Source organism: Agelaius tricolor, unplaced genomic scaffold (assembly GCF_023055355.1).
Source record: "Agelaius tricolor isolate 1412-34295 unplaced genomic scaffold, bAgeTri1.0.p SCAF_23, whole genome shotgun sequence".
In the NCBI taxonomy this organism is placed as follows: domain Eukaryota; kingdom Metazoa; phylum Chordata; class Aves; order Passeriformes; family Icteridae; genus Agelaius; species Agelaius tricolor.
In genome coordinates this window covers 2,977,196-2,991,150 of record NW_027269283.1, presented here as the reverse complement: position 1 = coordinate 2,991,150, position 13,955 = coordinate 2,977,196, and the positions used below count along the sequence as shown (strand labels likewise).

The 13,955-nt window shown below is 44.2% G+C and overlaps 2 protein-coding genes across 2 annotated transcripts; one reads left to right on the top strand and one right to left on the bottom strand.

Annotated features, from left to right (window-relative positions):
- The first annotated feature begins 830 nt into the window (after positions 1–830).
- IFT52 (intraflagellar transport 52) lies at positions 831–9,835 on the top strand. The gene is made up of 13 exons (XM_071446739.1): positions 831–1,158; positions 2,038–2,125; positions 2,384–2,513; positions 3,377–3,452; positions 3,540–3,611; positions 3,949–4,075; positions 4,647–4,733; positions 5,020–5,088; positions 5,796–5,950; positions 6,950–7,037; positions 8,188–8,296; positions 8,792–8,937; positions 9,519–9,835. The coding sequence occupies exons 1-13, from the start codon at positions 1,040–1,042 to the stop codon at positions 9,564–9,566; spliced, it is 1,314 nt and encodes a 437-aa protein (XP_071302840.1). The 5' UTR covers positions 831–1,039; the 3' UTR covers positions 9,567–9,835.
- A 2,619-nt stretch (positions 9,836–12,454) lies between these two features.
- On the bottom strand, positions 12,455–13,228 carry LOC139599315 (uncharacterized). The gene has a single exon (XM_071446518.1). It carries the CDS (start codon positions 13,226–13,228, stop codon positions 12,455–12,457), a length of 774 nt encoding a protein of 257 aa, XP_071302619.1.
- Between the last annotated feature and the right edge of the window lie 727 nt (positions 13,229–13,955).

The following is a 13,955-nucleotide window of genomic DNA, read 5'->3' as shown; positions in this document are numbered from 1 at the left end:
CTGAAAATGCCCATCATTCATGTGGAACAGTTATTTATTCTGCCTTAATTTAAAAGCTGGTGTATTCATTGAATGTCACTTCCCACATTTCTTTTTAAGCTGTTCTGTGCTGTTGCTGTGGGGAGGAGAGGGGGCTCAGAGCGACACGGGGATAAACAGGGAGCTTCCTAAAAGTTGTGTGATGCTCATGCTGTGGGGAACTTTGTGCTGGTACCACTGTCTGTTTTGGTTTGGGGTTTTTTTTGGTTTTTTTTTGGTTTTTTTTATCAGGCTTTATCTTGTATATGCTGAAGTCATTGGAAATATGACATGGTTTATATTAAAGTTGCAAACAGTCATGTGGTTCTCTGGGTGCCCTGGATAAGAGGGGAAGGAGGGTGTTTGCCTTGTGCTGGGCTGGAGAGCACAGGGTCGCTGCATGCAGCAAGTGACTAACACTGCCTGTGTTAAAATTAAAGAGGAATTCCCTACTTTAAGCTGATCACAGAATCATGAAAGCGTTGAGGATCTTAACGGCCAGGGCCAGGGATACCTTCTACACTCCCAGGCTGCTTCAAACCTCAACCGGCCTGGCCTTGGACACTTCCAGGGCTGGGGCAGCCACAGCTTCTCTGGACAGCCTGTGCCAGGGCCTCCCCACGCTCACAGGGAAGAACCTGCAGCTATTAGGACTGGGGTTTTAAACAAGCAAGATCCAAGGCCCAGAAACGCCAAGAGGGGCTCAGGGCGCGGACGGACCAAGCGCCCGGGCTGAGGAAGGGCGGGATCGCTGTGTCACCGCCCCGTCACACCCCCCTGCCCTCCGCTGTGGTACCGCCCCGCCCCTTTCCCTGGCGGGGAGTGGAGCGAACCACTGCGGCGACCTCTGCACTCGAGAGGGGGGGGAAAACGCCACCCGCGCATGCGTCCGGTAGGAGCGTTGCTAGGGCGCGCGTGGTGACGGCGGCACGGCGGGGGCTCGTTGGGGACCCGCGGGCGGCCGGGGCGCTGGCGCTTGCCCGCTGCTCCCCGGAGCCCTCCGGCAGCCCCGGGGGAGCCTATGGAGAGCGGCCCACGCAATGCCATAGTGTTCAACGCCTCCAAGGGCGAGAGCTTCACGCCGGCCGGCGGCTACAAGGCCCTGCGGAAGAGGCTGCGCGGTAGCTGGAAGGTGCAGAGGTGAGGGGCGGCTCCCGGGGCACGGAGAGGCCCCGGCGGGTGTGTGGGCAGCCGAGTGGCCTTTGGGGGCGTGTGGGCAGCGAGTGGCCTTTGGGGGTGTGTGTCGTGAGCTGAGGTCGCTCTCTCGCGTTGATTGCGCCCTGTTGCATCTTCTGCCCCTGTGGGATGCTGTGGGTTCTTGGGAGCTGCAGCTCACCTGTAGGAGATGGAGTGTGAGTTGTAAGAATGAAGCTATTCATACAGGTTTGTGGGTCTGTCTCGATTTGGAGTTTGGGACAAAAAGAAAGCAGGGTTTTTGTAGATGGTACTGTTTATCTGAACACTGCAAAATATGGCATGAGCTGTTTGGGAGAGGATATCAGGGGAAGGCTCTTCCCCAGAGGGTGCTGGCACTGCCCAGGCTCCCCAGGGAATGGGCACGGCCCCGAGGCTGCCAGAGCTCCAGGAGGGTTTGAGCACCATTCCCAGGGATGCCCAGGGTGGGGTTGTTGGGGCTCTGTGCAGGGACAGGAGCTGGGCTCTGTAATCCCAGTGGGTCCCTTCCACCTCATCCTATGAAATGTAGCCAGACCAGAAAGCAGAAAAAGAAAAATAATGGGAAGCTCCTCAGGTGCAAAGTTTAATAGCAGCTGTGACAGCTGGCAGCAGTTCTGGATCTGCCACAGTGCCTCGTCAGAGGATCATTACTGTTTAGCTGGTTGGCATTTGTAAGGATTATTTTTGCTCAAGTTGTCAACTTTAAACCCAGATAAAAGGATGCAAAGTGACTGAAGTGATTTGCTTTGTGTTCATTTGCAAGTCCTTTATAAAAAATACAAAAGGAAAAAGTTCTAGGACTATATCCAAGAATAATGTGTGTCTTTATTAATCTATTCCTAGCTTGAAAGATGAGATTACTTCTGAGAGACTGTTTGGGGTGAAATTGTGGATTACAGCAGGACCAAGAGAGAAGTTCAGTGCTGATGAGGTAAGAAGTCAATAATTGTTTTCAAGTTAGTTATGTTTTAAAATTTGCTTAAGTAGAAAAGAACAAGGCAGAAGACTTGGCTGTAGTGCTGCTTTAAATGAGTTTATGTACATTGGAATTTGAATGTTTTTCTTATAGGGCAAACTTAAATGCAAGCAGTCAATTCCTCTTCCCTCATCTCAGTATAACTCCATGCAGTTTTGTGTGTAGCTTCTCACGTTTGTTTGTTTTTTTTCCTGGATCTTTGTTGATTTCTAGTTTTCCGTTCTGAAGAAATTCCTGGAGGATGGTGGGGCCATCCTGGTGATGCTGAGAGAAGGTGGAGAGTCCCGAAATGGCACAAACATTAACTTTTTGTTAGAAGAATATGGGATCATTTTCAATAATGGTAATGGGGCTCACTGCTACCTTTAGTCATCAATTTGAAAATTGAAAAGTGCAGGTTCAGCCTTTGTGGATACAAGCCAAACAGACCTTTCTCACAAAGTATCTTTTGATCTAAAATATTCTTTTTCTTTAAATCTGCATGCACATAGCAAGGTAATATTGGAGCACAGCAAAGGCTTTCCATGGACAGAGTACATGGGCAACTTGGCCATTTCCACTCCTTTGCTGTAGTTGCTAGTTTTAATTTACAAAAAAAAGAATCTAGGGAATTTCTTGGTTAAAAAGCCATTAATTTAGAACATTTTCCACATGTTTTTAGGATTGAATCACTTAATGCTCATGCTGAATAAGAAGTGGCACTTTTCTTTAGCAGACCAATAAAATGTCACTCATTAGCTGCCAATGTGAAAAAAACCCCAACAACCCAAGGCAAGTGTGTGTCAGTGTACATAAAATATTTGGGGTCTTTGGTGGCTTTTCTAGACTATGCCTTTTTTTGCATCAATAGGACTCAATTCATCAAGTGTTTGGAAGATGTATAAAAAATAGAGTTGTAAAAGTTGATACAGGCTGTTTTAACTCAATAATCTTTTTGTCTCTTTTGCTTTGCTGAAGATGGTGATGTGCTTAACTTTCTGTATTGTTTTTTTTGAATTTGCAAACATATTCCTATCCTAAATCTATTCTGTCCAAAAGGAAACAGAAGGGAAGGCTCATTTCAGTTCTTTTGGTAGCCAAATGCCAGATTTGTGGTGTTAAAAGCAAACACCCAGGGAATCCAAGAGCTAAATTAATTTTTCTTTGCTCAATCTAACACATTGATCAGCTAAGATGTCAATTTCTATATTTTTTTCTTTTTTCAAGATGCTGTGGTACGAAATGTGTATTACAAGTACCACCACCCAAAAGAAGCACTAATCTCTGATGGAGTTTTGAACAGGTGAATATTTGGGGCATGTAAATCTTCACAGTAAACTCTTGTAAACTGGATTGTTTTCAGTAAGGTTTGTTTTTCAATATCTCGTAGGGGAATCAGTGAAGCTGCAAAGAAAACAGTGCTTGAGACAACAGATGAGGATGGAAGAGGCCATGACTCACAGTAAGTGTTTTCTTTGAGGAAACTGATGTGAAAATGTGTAGAACACCTCAAAATTGGCAGGTTTGTGATTAGCAGCAGTCCACTGTGCTTATGGTGAGGTTTTCTAATGCATTTCTTATGTTCTTGTGCTTCTTAGGTTGTATCTGGAAAGGAGAATCTGTTTAGTAGAGCTTGGTAACCTCTGGAGGAACAGGGGGGATAGGTTTGGAAAGGAATTCCTGTTCTCATGACCAGATCTTGTTTGCCTCTAGTCTATGGGTTTCAGATTGAGTTCTGTGAATCTGTCCAGCCTGCCTGGTGCATGCAGGTTCTTATGGAATCCCTGTATTTCCTGCAGAGCCCTCACCTTTGTTTATCCTTTTGGAGCCACACTGAATGTGATGAAGCCAGCAGTGGCAATCCTGTCCACAGGGTCTGTCTGCTTCCCACTCAACAGGCCTATCCTGGCTTTCTATCAGCATGAGGTATGAGCTGCCTGGGGCCCTCCCTGCAGTCCCCCTGCCCCACACAGAGATTGTGAGTGGATCTTTTGGGGGTACTTACAAACCCACCTCAGTTTTTGATGTATCTGCAAATTCCACATAAGCCCAGTGACTCCTGAATTTTTTTATGGTAAACTTTGCATGGGGTTCAGAGGAGAATTAATGAGGTGGTCAGCAAAGATTCCATATTTTTTTGTTGACTGATGGATGTCTTTAATTCTTTGAAGTTTTGAGGTTTTTCTGCTGTTTTAGTAATAATTTATTAAATAAGATTATCATTAGCTCTGTAAGTACAGCATATTGAATTCCAAGGTTCTCACCTTGGAACCAGTAGATTTTTCGTATGTTGTTTTACTCAAACCTGTTAATTTATAAAAATAAATTCAGAAAATTAATAATAAAGAGTTACAAGCACAGGATTGATATTCTTAATGAATGAGAACAAGTTAATGCAGTTTTTTACTATGTAGACAAGTAATGGAATGCAATAACAATTGCCTCTAAAACTGTGATTTGGAAGGAATTTTTGCTATATTGTATCCTCTCTTGGTAGAGTAAAGGTGGAAAGATGGCAGCCCTGGGATCTTCCCACATGTTCAGTGACCAGTATTTAGATAAAGAAGAAAATGGTAAGATCATGGTAAGTTGGAGTTTTTTGGGATTTTTTTTTTCTTTAAAAACAGCCTGTTGTATCTTCACAACATTTGTAAAGCACTCCAGGCTCAGCTTCATTTTAGAGCAAGACAGCCATGAAATGGATTCAGTATGGGAATTCTCAGCCAATACTAGGAGATATTCTTTGGTTTATTATCTTGTTTTTAATCTTTTTCATGAAATGTTATTTAATAGATTTAATAGGAATATTTAAGCATAGTATGAAATGACTTGGATCCTCCTGAAAGTAATTGAGTTTTGCCCTTCCCCAGGATGTGCTTTTCCAGTGGCTCACAACATCAGATATCCACTTAAACCAGATGGATATGGAGGACCCTGAGGTAAGAGAGATCCATCACAAGGAGGTAAAGAGCAGTGGGATCAGCACTGGTCTTGGCACACCCTGTGTTTAGCACCCAGTGGTTAACAGCAGGATGGATCCTGCTGTTGTTGCAGAACCTTTATTCATGGTCTAGGATTGAGGCTCAGGTGTAAAAATTAATGGTACCACTCAGCCTTAGATTGATATTCATCATCAGATATAATTTGTGAAAGTCTCTTTCCAATTTGCCCATGTTTGTGAGATGGACTGCTCCAGTGTGATGAGTTTGCACTTCCCTCTGAGCCCTGAGACAAGAGGAATGTGCAGGAAGGAAAGGCAGATTTTCTGTATGTGAGCAGGGATCAACCTGTGTGTCAGTTTTAGTTGTACACAAATGCTGTTTTTATTTGGAAATATCTTTTTGTGATTAAATTGTACACTCTGTGTGCATAAAAACCAGCAGTTTTGCACAGTTGATTAGTAAGCTGTCAGTTTTCAAGAATTAACAGAAATCCAAATAAAACACCCATGTGCTGGGTAGCTTTACAGCTGAGAGAAGAGGTGGCACAGTTACTGATCCAGTGAGCTGCACTGCAAAGGGCCATACCTGCTAAAGAGTGAAACAATGATTTCTAAGAGAGATTTGAGGTGAGATAGGAGGTAGAAAGAGACAATGGGAATGGGTTGGCTCTGTCACATGACAGAGGTGTGTATCTGTGTGTCCAGATTTCAGACTACACCGTGCTCCCAGACACCGCCGCGCTCTCCGAGCAGCTGCGAGTGTGCCTGCAGGAAGGAGATGAGAACCCCAGGGACTTCACAAAGCTGTTTGATACATCCCTTTATCAGCTGGACACAACTGCCCTCCCTTCAGTTATCAAGTCAGCAGCTGTAATTTTCTTACTACTTGTTTATTTATTCCATTTGGCGTTCTGCATTTTCTGTTTGTGCTTAAACCGTGTCTCCTTAAGAGCAGGAAGGGCTGAGCATTTTGAATATGGATATACAAGAAAATACAGATTTGTACAGCATGGCAATGATTTTTTCTCTTGCTTTTTGTCTTAGCTGGAGTTTCTGGCTCTCTTTTCTCTTTTTTTTTCCAACTACATGAGATTCATTAATTTGATATTTTGAGAACTATCTGCCATGAAGTTGGGCACTTTCTGCAGTGATAACTGAGAACTGCTCGTTTTTCCACTTTTTAATTACTTGGCATTTACTGAAAACTGCATTTCAGTTACTGCATTTCCCAATAATTGTGTTTTGAGGTTTATCAGCTGCTCAGTTTTACCAGTTTTTGTCACTATCAGTTTTGTCCATCATAACTCCCCTGATACCCAGATCATGTCTGAATACTTTGAGTAGTGGCAGCTTAACACAGATCCCATAAACTTCACTCTGCTGGGGACACTTTTTCTTCTTACTCTGTATTTCTTGTATTTTCACTAGTTGTGAATTCACAGGAGGATCTCCCTTCTGACCCCATAACAAATACTTTTTTTAAAAAATAACTTTTGGTTATTGACTTCTTTATAAACTTATCTGAAATCCCAGTTCTGCTTGTTTTGTGCTGGATCATTTTTCCTTCATCCACTGGAAGTCGATTGTAGAATTGAGCTGTCATTTTTTTAGTCACCTTATATATCCACCTACCATTATCTTCCCCTGTCACAACTTTAATTTTCTCACTTTAGAAGTTATGTATTACTGATCTGTAGTTCTCTGAGGTCCTTATAAAATGGACATCCCTTTTTTTTGTGCTGTTACATTGCAAAACTTTGATGCTGGTGTGTTCACAAAAATCCATCTCTATAGCCTGCTAGTGGAAATAGATGTGGTATCACACTTTTCCTCATACTTGGAATTTTTCTATGCTGCAGAGCTTATGAAGAGCTGAATATGAAACATGAACCCCTCCAACTCATTCAGCCTGAATTTGAGACTCCACTACCTGTCCTCCAGCCAGCTGTGAGTAATTTTCTTGCTTGTATATTCCAGGGAGAACTCTTCCCCATGAAGGTTAGACTTGATAATCTTGGATGTCTGTTCCAACCTTAATGAGTCTCTATTTCATTTGTTTCATCCAAAGCCTCTGTGTGTCATTTCCATGGTTCTGTAAAAAAAGTAGTGAGAAATGCTGTAGCAATAACTAATCACTTGGGAGTAGACTACACTGTAGGGACTATCTTTTAGGAAAGAGCACTCATTTACACTTCTAATTTATTAAAAGAGCTTCAAAATGTAGTGTGTGGTACCAAAACAGAATCCTTGTGTGATGAGCCTTTGACTGAGTAGCTGTTCCCAGTCCTGTGAGGTGCTGGCTCAGCCTTCCCAGTGAAAACAGGATGTGGTATTTGAGAAAGCTGTGGTGGTGAAGGTACTGCACTCCCTGCTGCCAGGGAGGAGCCACTTTGTCCTGCTCTGCCTCCATCTCCCAGATCCTCAGGGGAAGCAGAAAGTGGAGCATCAGTCTTTATAGCAGGAGCTGATCAAACTTTTACAGCAATGTTTGGGCTGATAGCAACAACACAAGCTATGGGGTGTCAAACTCATTTCAGAAGGCAGGAATCTCTGAGTGTCTGAATTTTGCCATCATTGCTCCATCCTGCTTTACCCTGGCCACTGAGAAAGCATTATTGGGATCCTTTAGAGCTTCAAGAGTGCAATAGAAAGTGGTGTGTCCTTCACTGCTTTTTATAAACCCAAGTCCAGCTTGTGACATAAATGGTCCCTTGCATGAAACAGAAATTACTCTGACCAGAATTGATGTCAATATGTTCTCAGGGTGAGCTGTTAGGGCCAGTTTAGTTCCTCAGCTCTCAGCCATCACCTGGGTCTCATGGAGCAAAACTGAAACTGCAAATAAGAATGTCTAGTTGTGATGCTGGGTGATAATTCTGGCATAGGTGTGGCTAAATTCTTTTGGAATGTTCAGTTATTTTTACAACGTAAAACTGGGATTTTTTAATGGTGCCCCTTGGTTCCATGGCTTTGGAGTTGCTTTTGACTTTTTAAAGGGTTTCTTCAAATCTAATATAAGTTCAAAACTGTTGTCTTAGAGATCTATAAAATATAAGAAAATATGTGGCAATCAAGCATGCTGCTTTTTCTCTCCCAGGTTTTTCCACCTGCTTTCAAAGAATTGCCTCCTCCTGCTCTGGAGCTGTTTGACTTGGATGAAACTTTTTCCTCAGAGAAAGCACGTCTTGCAGAGATCACAAACAAATGTAAGTGGAGCAGATTGTTTGCACATTTAAAAGAAAAGTCCAGTTTTTTTAGGGGAAAATTGTTATATTTAATTCTAATGCATGGACCTCATTTGGGAAAATCTACTGCTCTTATCCTGATCTAAGAAATTGAAAGGCTTTGGAAATTAATAGTGCAACTTTATGTACCATGAAATTATATTTTGTCTATTACATGACATTTTATCATGCTTTTGCCTGCTGTTTTCTTTGTTGTACATAAATAGCTTTGTGCACTCTGGCTGATAAATTTCACATCGTTTTTATGCTTTGAAGTTCAAATGTTAAGATTATTCTAAACACATGAAGATGAGCAGGTACTGGCTGCAGGAATACATCATGGCTAGTCCACTGAGCTTAGTGATGGGACTGAACCTCCCAGGATGCCAACAGCAGATGGAGATTCAGAGCAGGTTTTGGGCCAGCTGCTCCAGATGTGTGCCACTCACCTGCCTTCTTCCCTGGGTGCTTGTTCAGGCACTGATGATGACCTGGAGTTCTACGTGCGGAAATGCGGCGACATCCTGGGAGTGACCAGTGAACTCCCAAAGGACAAGCAAGATGCCAAATATATCCTGGAGCACATCTTCTTCCAAGTGGTTGAGTTTAAGAAACTGAATCAGGTATTTTTAATAACATTTACAAGTGAGTAGTTGGTAGTAGCAGCAGTGAGGCTGGTGTAGCAGCTCATTGTAGCAGCTCCACTTGTCACAGGCAAGAGGTGATGTAAGACATTAGCTGTGCAATAAATGAGACCAGTGAAGTGTGATCCAGAGTACTTGTGGCTGTTAATCTCCATAAAACATGTACTGCTCAATTTATGAAGTCTCTTATTTATTTTAATTGGGGGATCAGTACATGCAAGTGTAGTTTGTAATTGCAGCTAAATGCAGTTCATTACTGGTGCCTGAGTGAGAGCAGGGAGTCCTCAGGAGTGTTCACAGCCCTGGCCAGTGCTGCAGTGCACAGGTGACCAGCATTGTTCCTTGGGAGCTGCACTGAAATGCAGCTGTGCTGAAAGAATTCTTCATAGCACATTTAATGCTTCCAAGTGTGTTTGGAGCATATTGGCAGAGCTGCAGTTTGTGCTAACATGAATTGCCTGTTTCATGTAACCTATTTAAGCCAAAAATCTTACAGTTCTACTCTGTTATTAAAACTCTTTTTTCTTCCTTTTTTTTCCCTTCCTCTTCCCTTACTTAAGGAACATGATACTGACCCAAGTGAAGCTGGATTCCAGAACAGTACCTGAGACCTGGCTTTCCCCAGTTTGAGATAGACCTTTTAGGGAAAGTATATTATTCCATTTTTAAAGTCTCTCTTCTTGGTGTATTGATTGGGACTGTCTCAGTAGTTCACTGGATGCTTGGATCATTTATGTATGGTAGTTCAGATAATTAATGCCTTCTGGGGAACTGCTTGTATTTTACAAGCACTTTCCAAAGAATTTCTTATTTTTCTACTTCTTTATTGAAACTGTAATTTTTTTAATATATTAAAAAAAATAATATACCAAGAAAATGTGTTTTGGGTCCTTCTTTCTGGCTCCAGAATTAACTTTCCTGTAGTTAATTCTTTCTGTTGATTCTCCTGGTGTACATGAAATCCTTAATTACACTGTGAGAAGAGTTGTTATTTTGGTTTGTGAACTGAGGACAAAAAAATAGAGCCATAATTTTAACAGGAGCTGCTGAAAATACATTTATCACCCTGAGGCAGCCTCCTTTTTTCTCTCTGCCAAAGAGAAGGAAGGAGAGGTGAGTTTGTTACTGTAGAAAGAAAACATTTCTTCCAAGGGAGGGGAGGATTTGAAATTAAGCAATAATGACATTGTTGCAATTGCTGCCTCATAGCAGACTGGAACTACAGAATTTTAAAAAGAGAGAACAGCACATGGATGAAAACCTTAAGATTTAATGGATCATTATTAAGAAACTGTGATACTGCACAGAAACTCATGAATATTTTTACTTCCATTTATTTGATATTTAATTCACTCCCTGAGCTAGTGAGTTCAGTAATGCACAGGAGTGGAAATCCAGGTTAAATTCATTGACTGTGAAATGTTGAAGCTCAATGCACAGCAAAAATAGAGTCAAAAAAAGGGAGATCAGTGGTGAGAAGAAAAGATTTGTCAACATCATCAACACCACACCTCTATTGCAATGATATTTTTTTTATATTAACATGGTGAAATTGCATTATAAAGCCTTTTTTGGCTGTCAGTCTGACATTCAAATTGTTAAATTCTTCCTCCTTGCAGGCCTTCCATGACTTCTGGGGTTTACCTTGTTCTGCCATGGTTTTTAAAACTTTGCAAAAAATCTGTTCATCTTTTTATCCCCCCAAAATATCTTTTTATTTTACATTTCTTCATGCTTCACATAGCATCTTGGCACAGGTTTTTCTAAAGGAAGGGCCCCAAATCTGTTCAGTTGTGATGTGCTAATACAATGTTAGCAGAAATGGTTGTATCTCTTCCTCTGCTGCAGCCATTCCCTTTTCACAGCAGCACGTTGGAATTTTTTCATTTATTCCTCTGTTTTCCTTTAAGGCCGTGGTTGTGTTTGTCACCCAGAGCACTTTGTACATTCCAGCTCCAGATTTACACAACAAGCTTAATCTCTTCTCCTGTGCAGTATCAATAGCAATCAGTCAGCCAGCACAGGCTGCAGCTGAACCAAGCCCCTGAGTGCTCCTCTTGCTAATTTTAGCTCTGGTTTGTCTTCTTCTGGGGTGTTTATACTTCAAACTGTAAATAACTTCTGTTTCCCAGCCCTGTTTCAAGTTGTTTTGTCACCTGTTCCTGATGTTGTAACATGGTTTAAGAAAAGCCATGTGAGCAGCCAGGGGATAGAAGCAGCTCCCTGTTTTCTGTGTGTCTCTGAGGCCTCTCTGACAGCTGAAGAACAAATTTTTTCACTGAATTGAGTTTTTTTGCTAGCGTGGAATACATGTAGCCCATACCTCTCTTTCAAAGCTGTCCCTTTGGCCCTCTGGAAGTATTTAAACTTACTTTGTAACTAGAAACACTTTAGTCCTGGGAGTGTGATACATGTAAAATTTATGGCTGACTGACAGAATTTTGAATGGTGAGTGCTTTCAAGAGGTGAGGCGAGGCCAGGGGGAGCAGGTTGGGCACATAACTAATGAGGGAGTTTGTATATTAATGAAATTATTGCTGTGATTGATAAAAGTCAGTTACAAACAACTCTTGCTGCTTTCCCTTTTTATTTCTGTCCTCTCATGCAGCATAACTGATTACCCCTTAATCTGCCCCTAAAAAAAGAGGGGGACAGTACATTGGCTATTCAGAGACCCATAAATGGCCTGAAAAGTGGTTTTAACAAGTTCCTCCTCCCTTTCTTTGCTGTAAACTAGGACATGAGAGGAAAATCAGGATTGTGTGAATGGGGTGAGATCTAAAGGAGAGTGTGAAAAATCTCTAATGGGTGGGTGAGGTGGCCTGGGTTCCTTTCCTTCCCTCGGAGCAGGGCTTGGATGTGACAGAAGGAATCCTCCCTGCGGGTGCCCGGTGCTGGATTCCCACGGGCAGTGACACTCTGGGTGCCAGGCCGGGGGTCGCTCCCGGCTGTGCTTTCCCGGTGCGCCAGGAGAGGGATCCGCAGCCCCGCCCGCTCTCCCGGCGGCAGCGCCGGCCCCGCGGCCATGGCCCCGGGGCTGCAGCCGCGTCCCGCTGCCCCTTCCCCGCCGGGACCCGCCCCGAGCCCTCCGCCAGGTAACGGGGGCGGGCGGCGGGGGTCGGGCACGGCCAGCTCGGGGATGCTGCCCCGGGCGGTGCCGGAGGGGCCTGCACCAGCCCCGGCTGTTCAGGGGGCTCAGCTTCAGATGGGAGGGCAGCGAGAGTCAGAGACCACCAGCAGAGAGACATTTATTGTGCTAATACAAAACAGAGAGAGCGGGGAGGAGGAGCCAGCAAGGCTGCGGCTCTCGGGGGTGCCATCACCAGCCCAAACATTCCCCATCACCAGTGCCGACTCGGCCACCCCAGGTGGGCAGATTTAGCTTGTCACCAGCTGCTGCCATCACCACTCAAACCGCTGGCTCCGTCTTCTGTGCTGCAGCTGGGATCCCTGCTCCTCGCAGGAGGGGGCAGGCACCCAGCAGCTCCAGCCAGGATCACAGAGCCTGGTGCAGAAACACAGGGACAGCGTCAGGGTCACTCAGGTGGCTCTCCTGGGTGGCAGACCTGTGGATCAGCGTGGGGTGCTTCTTGAAGGCACCAGGCCAAGCCAGAGGAATCACCACAGGGGTCTCCAGGGGTGATGTGTCTGGTTTGGAGCATCCCAGTAAGCGTAATTCCTCAGTGCTGACATCGAGGGATGTGCTGGTATCCATAAAGGATTTTATTGCTGAGATGTCCCACCTGGGTGCTGGCACTTTTCCAAGGGCTGAGATGTCTCCAGGCAGCTCAGAGCTCCTGAAGAGCAGGCTCTCCAGTGGTTTGGAGTGCTTGTCTTTCTTGCAAGGTGTCGAGGTGTTCTGTGATGCCATGTTCATCAGGCAGCCATCTCTGCTGGGGTGCTCATTAGGCAAACCAGACAGCTCAAACGTGGCCTGGCCATGGTGGGCCTTGCAGAAGCAGACAAGACTGAGGTCAGAGATGCTCTGGGTCAGGCTGTGCAGCTCAGCCTTCACACAGCTGCTCAGAGACTCCACCTGCTTGACAACACACAGAGAACTGCCACTTGCTGCGTTGTCCAAGTCTGCAGGAAGCTCCCAGGTGTCTTGTTTGAGTTCCCAGGTGTCGTGTTTGGAAGCACTGCTAGAGTCCCTGTAATAGCTCACAACAGGGGAAGAATAGCTATGGCTGGAGGAGCTGGCCAAGAACCCATTTTCCAGGATTTCCTTTCTGGTCAGAATGCTGGTACTGTGCCTCTGGGTGGACAGCATGGTGAAGAATCCAGCAGCTCTCTGGCCTATGGAGAGAGATCAGGATAAACTTGTTACTGTTCACTACTATTCACCAATGGATTACAGACTTACAGTAGCAGGACCACTCTTGGTAAAATCCTCTCTCAGTCTTGCAAGGAGCTGAGCAGGATCCAGGACATGTAGGAGGGCATCCAGCTATCACTCTCTTTTAGGGTAAAATATTTCCACCCCAGCCTGTTAGTTGCTCAGAGGTCATAGTGGCATCTCCCTGAAGTTGTATTTATTTTACTTCAGCCTATGTATCACTACTCTTAGCTTGGTATAGGGGACAGAGGTATTTTACCCTCACTCCTGCAGTCACAGGGCCACTCACCCCACTAGAATTAAGACCCTTTGAGAAGAAGGCACCAAACCAGGCTCTGGCTAGCATGGGAGAGGTTGAGGGTCAGCTCTCATCTTACTTTAAGTCCTATAGATGATAAACCTCACCTCCAGCTCCTTCCTGAGGGACTGGGTAGGCCAGGGAAGGGGATGGCTATACTCCAAACCCAGCTTTACTCTGAATGCATGTTAACCAGTGATAAATGGCTCCTGAATTTACTGCAATGGGGCTGTATAGTCAGTCTAGAAGGAAAGTCTTGTTTAAGAGACTAAACCTCAGTTTTTTTAGCATTTAGGAAATAAATGAAGGAATAAGAAAACAGAATAAATACCATACTTATAAATAAAGTACCTTCAGCTCCTG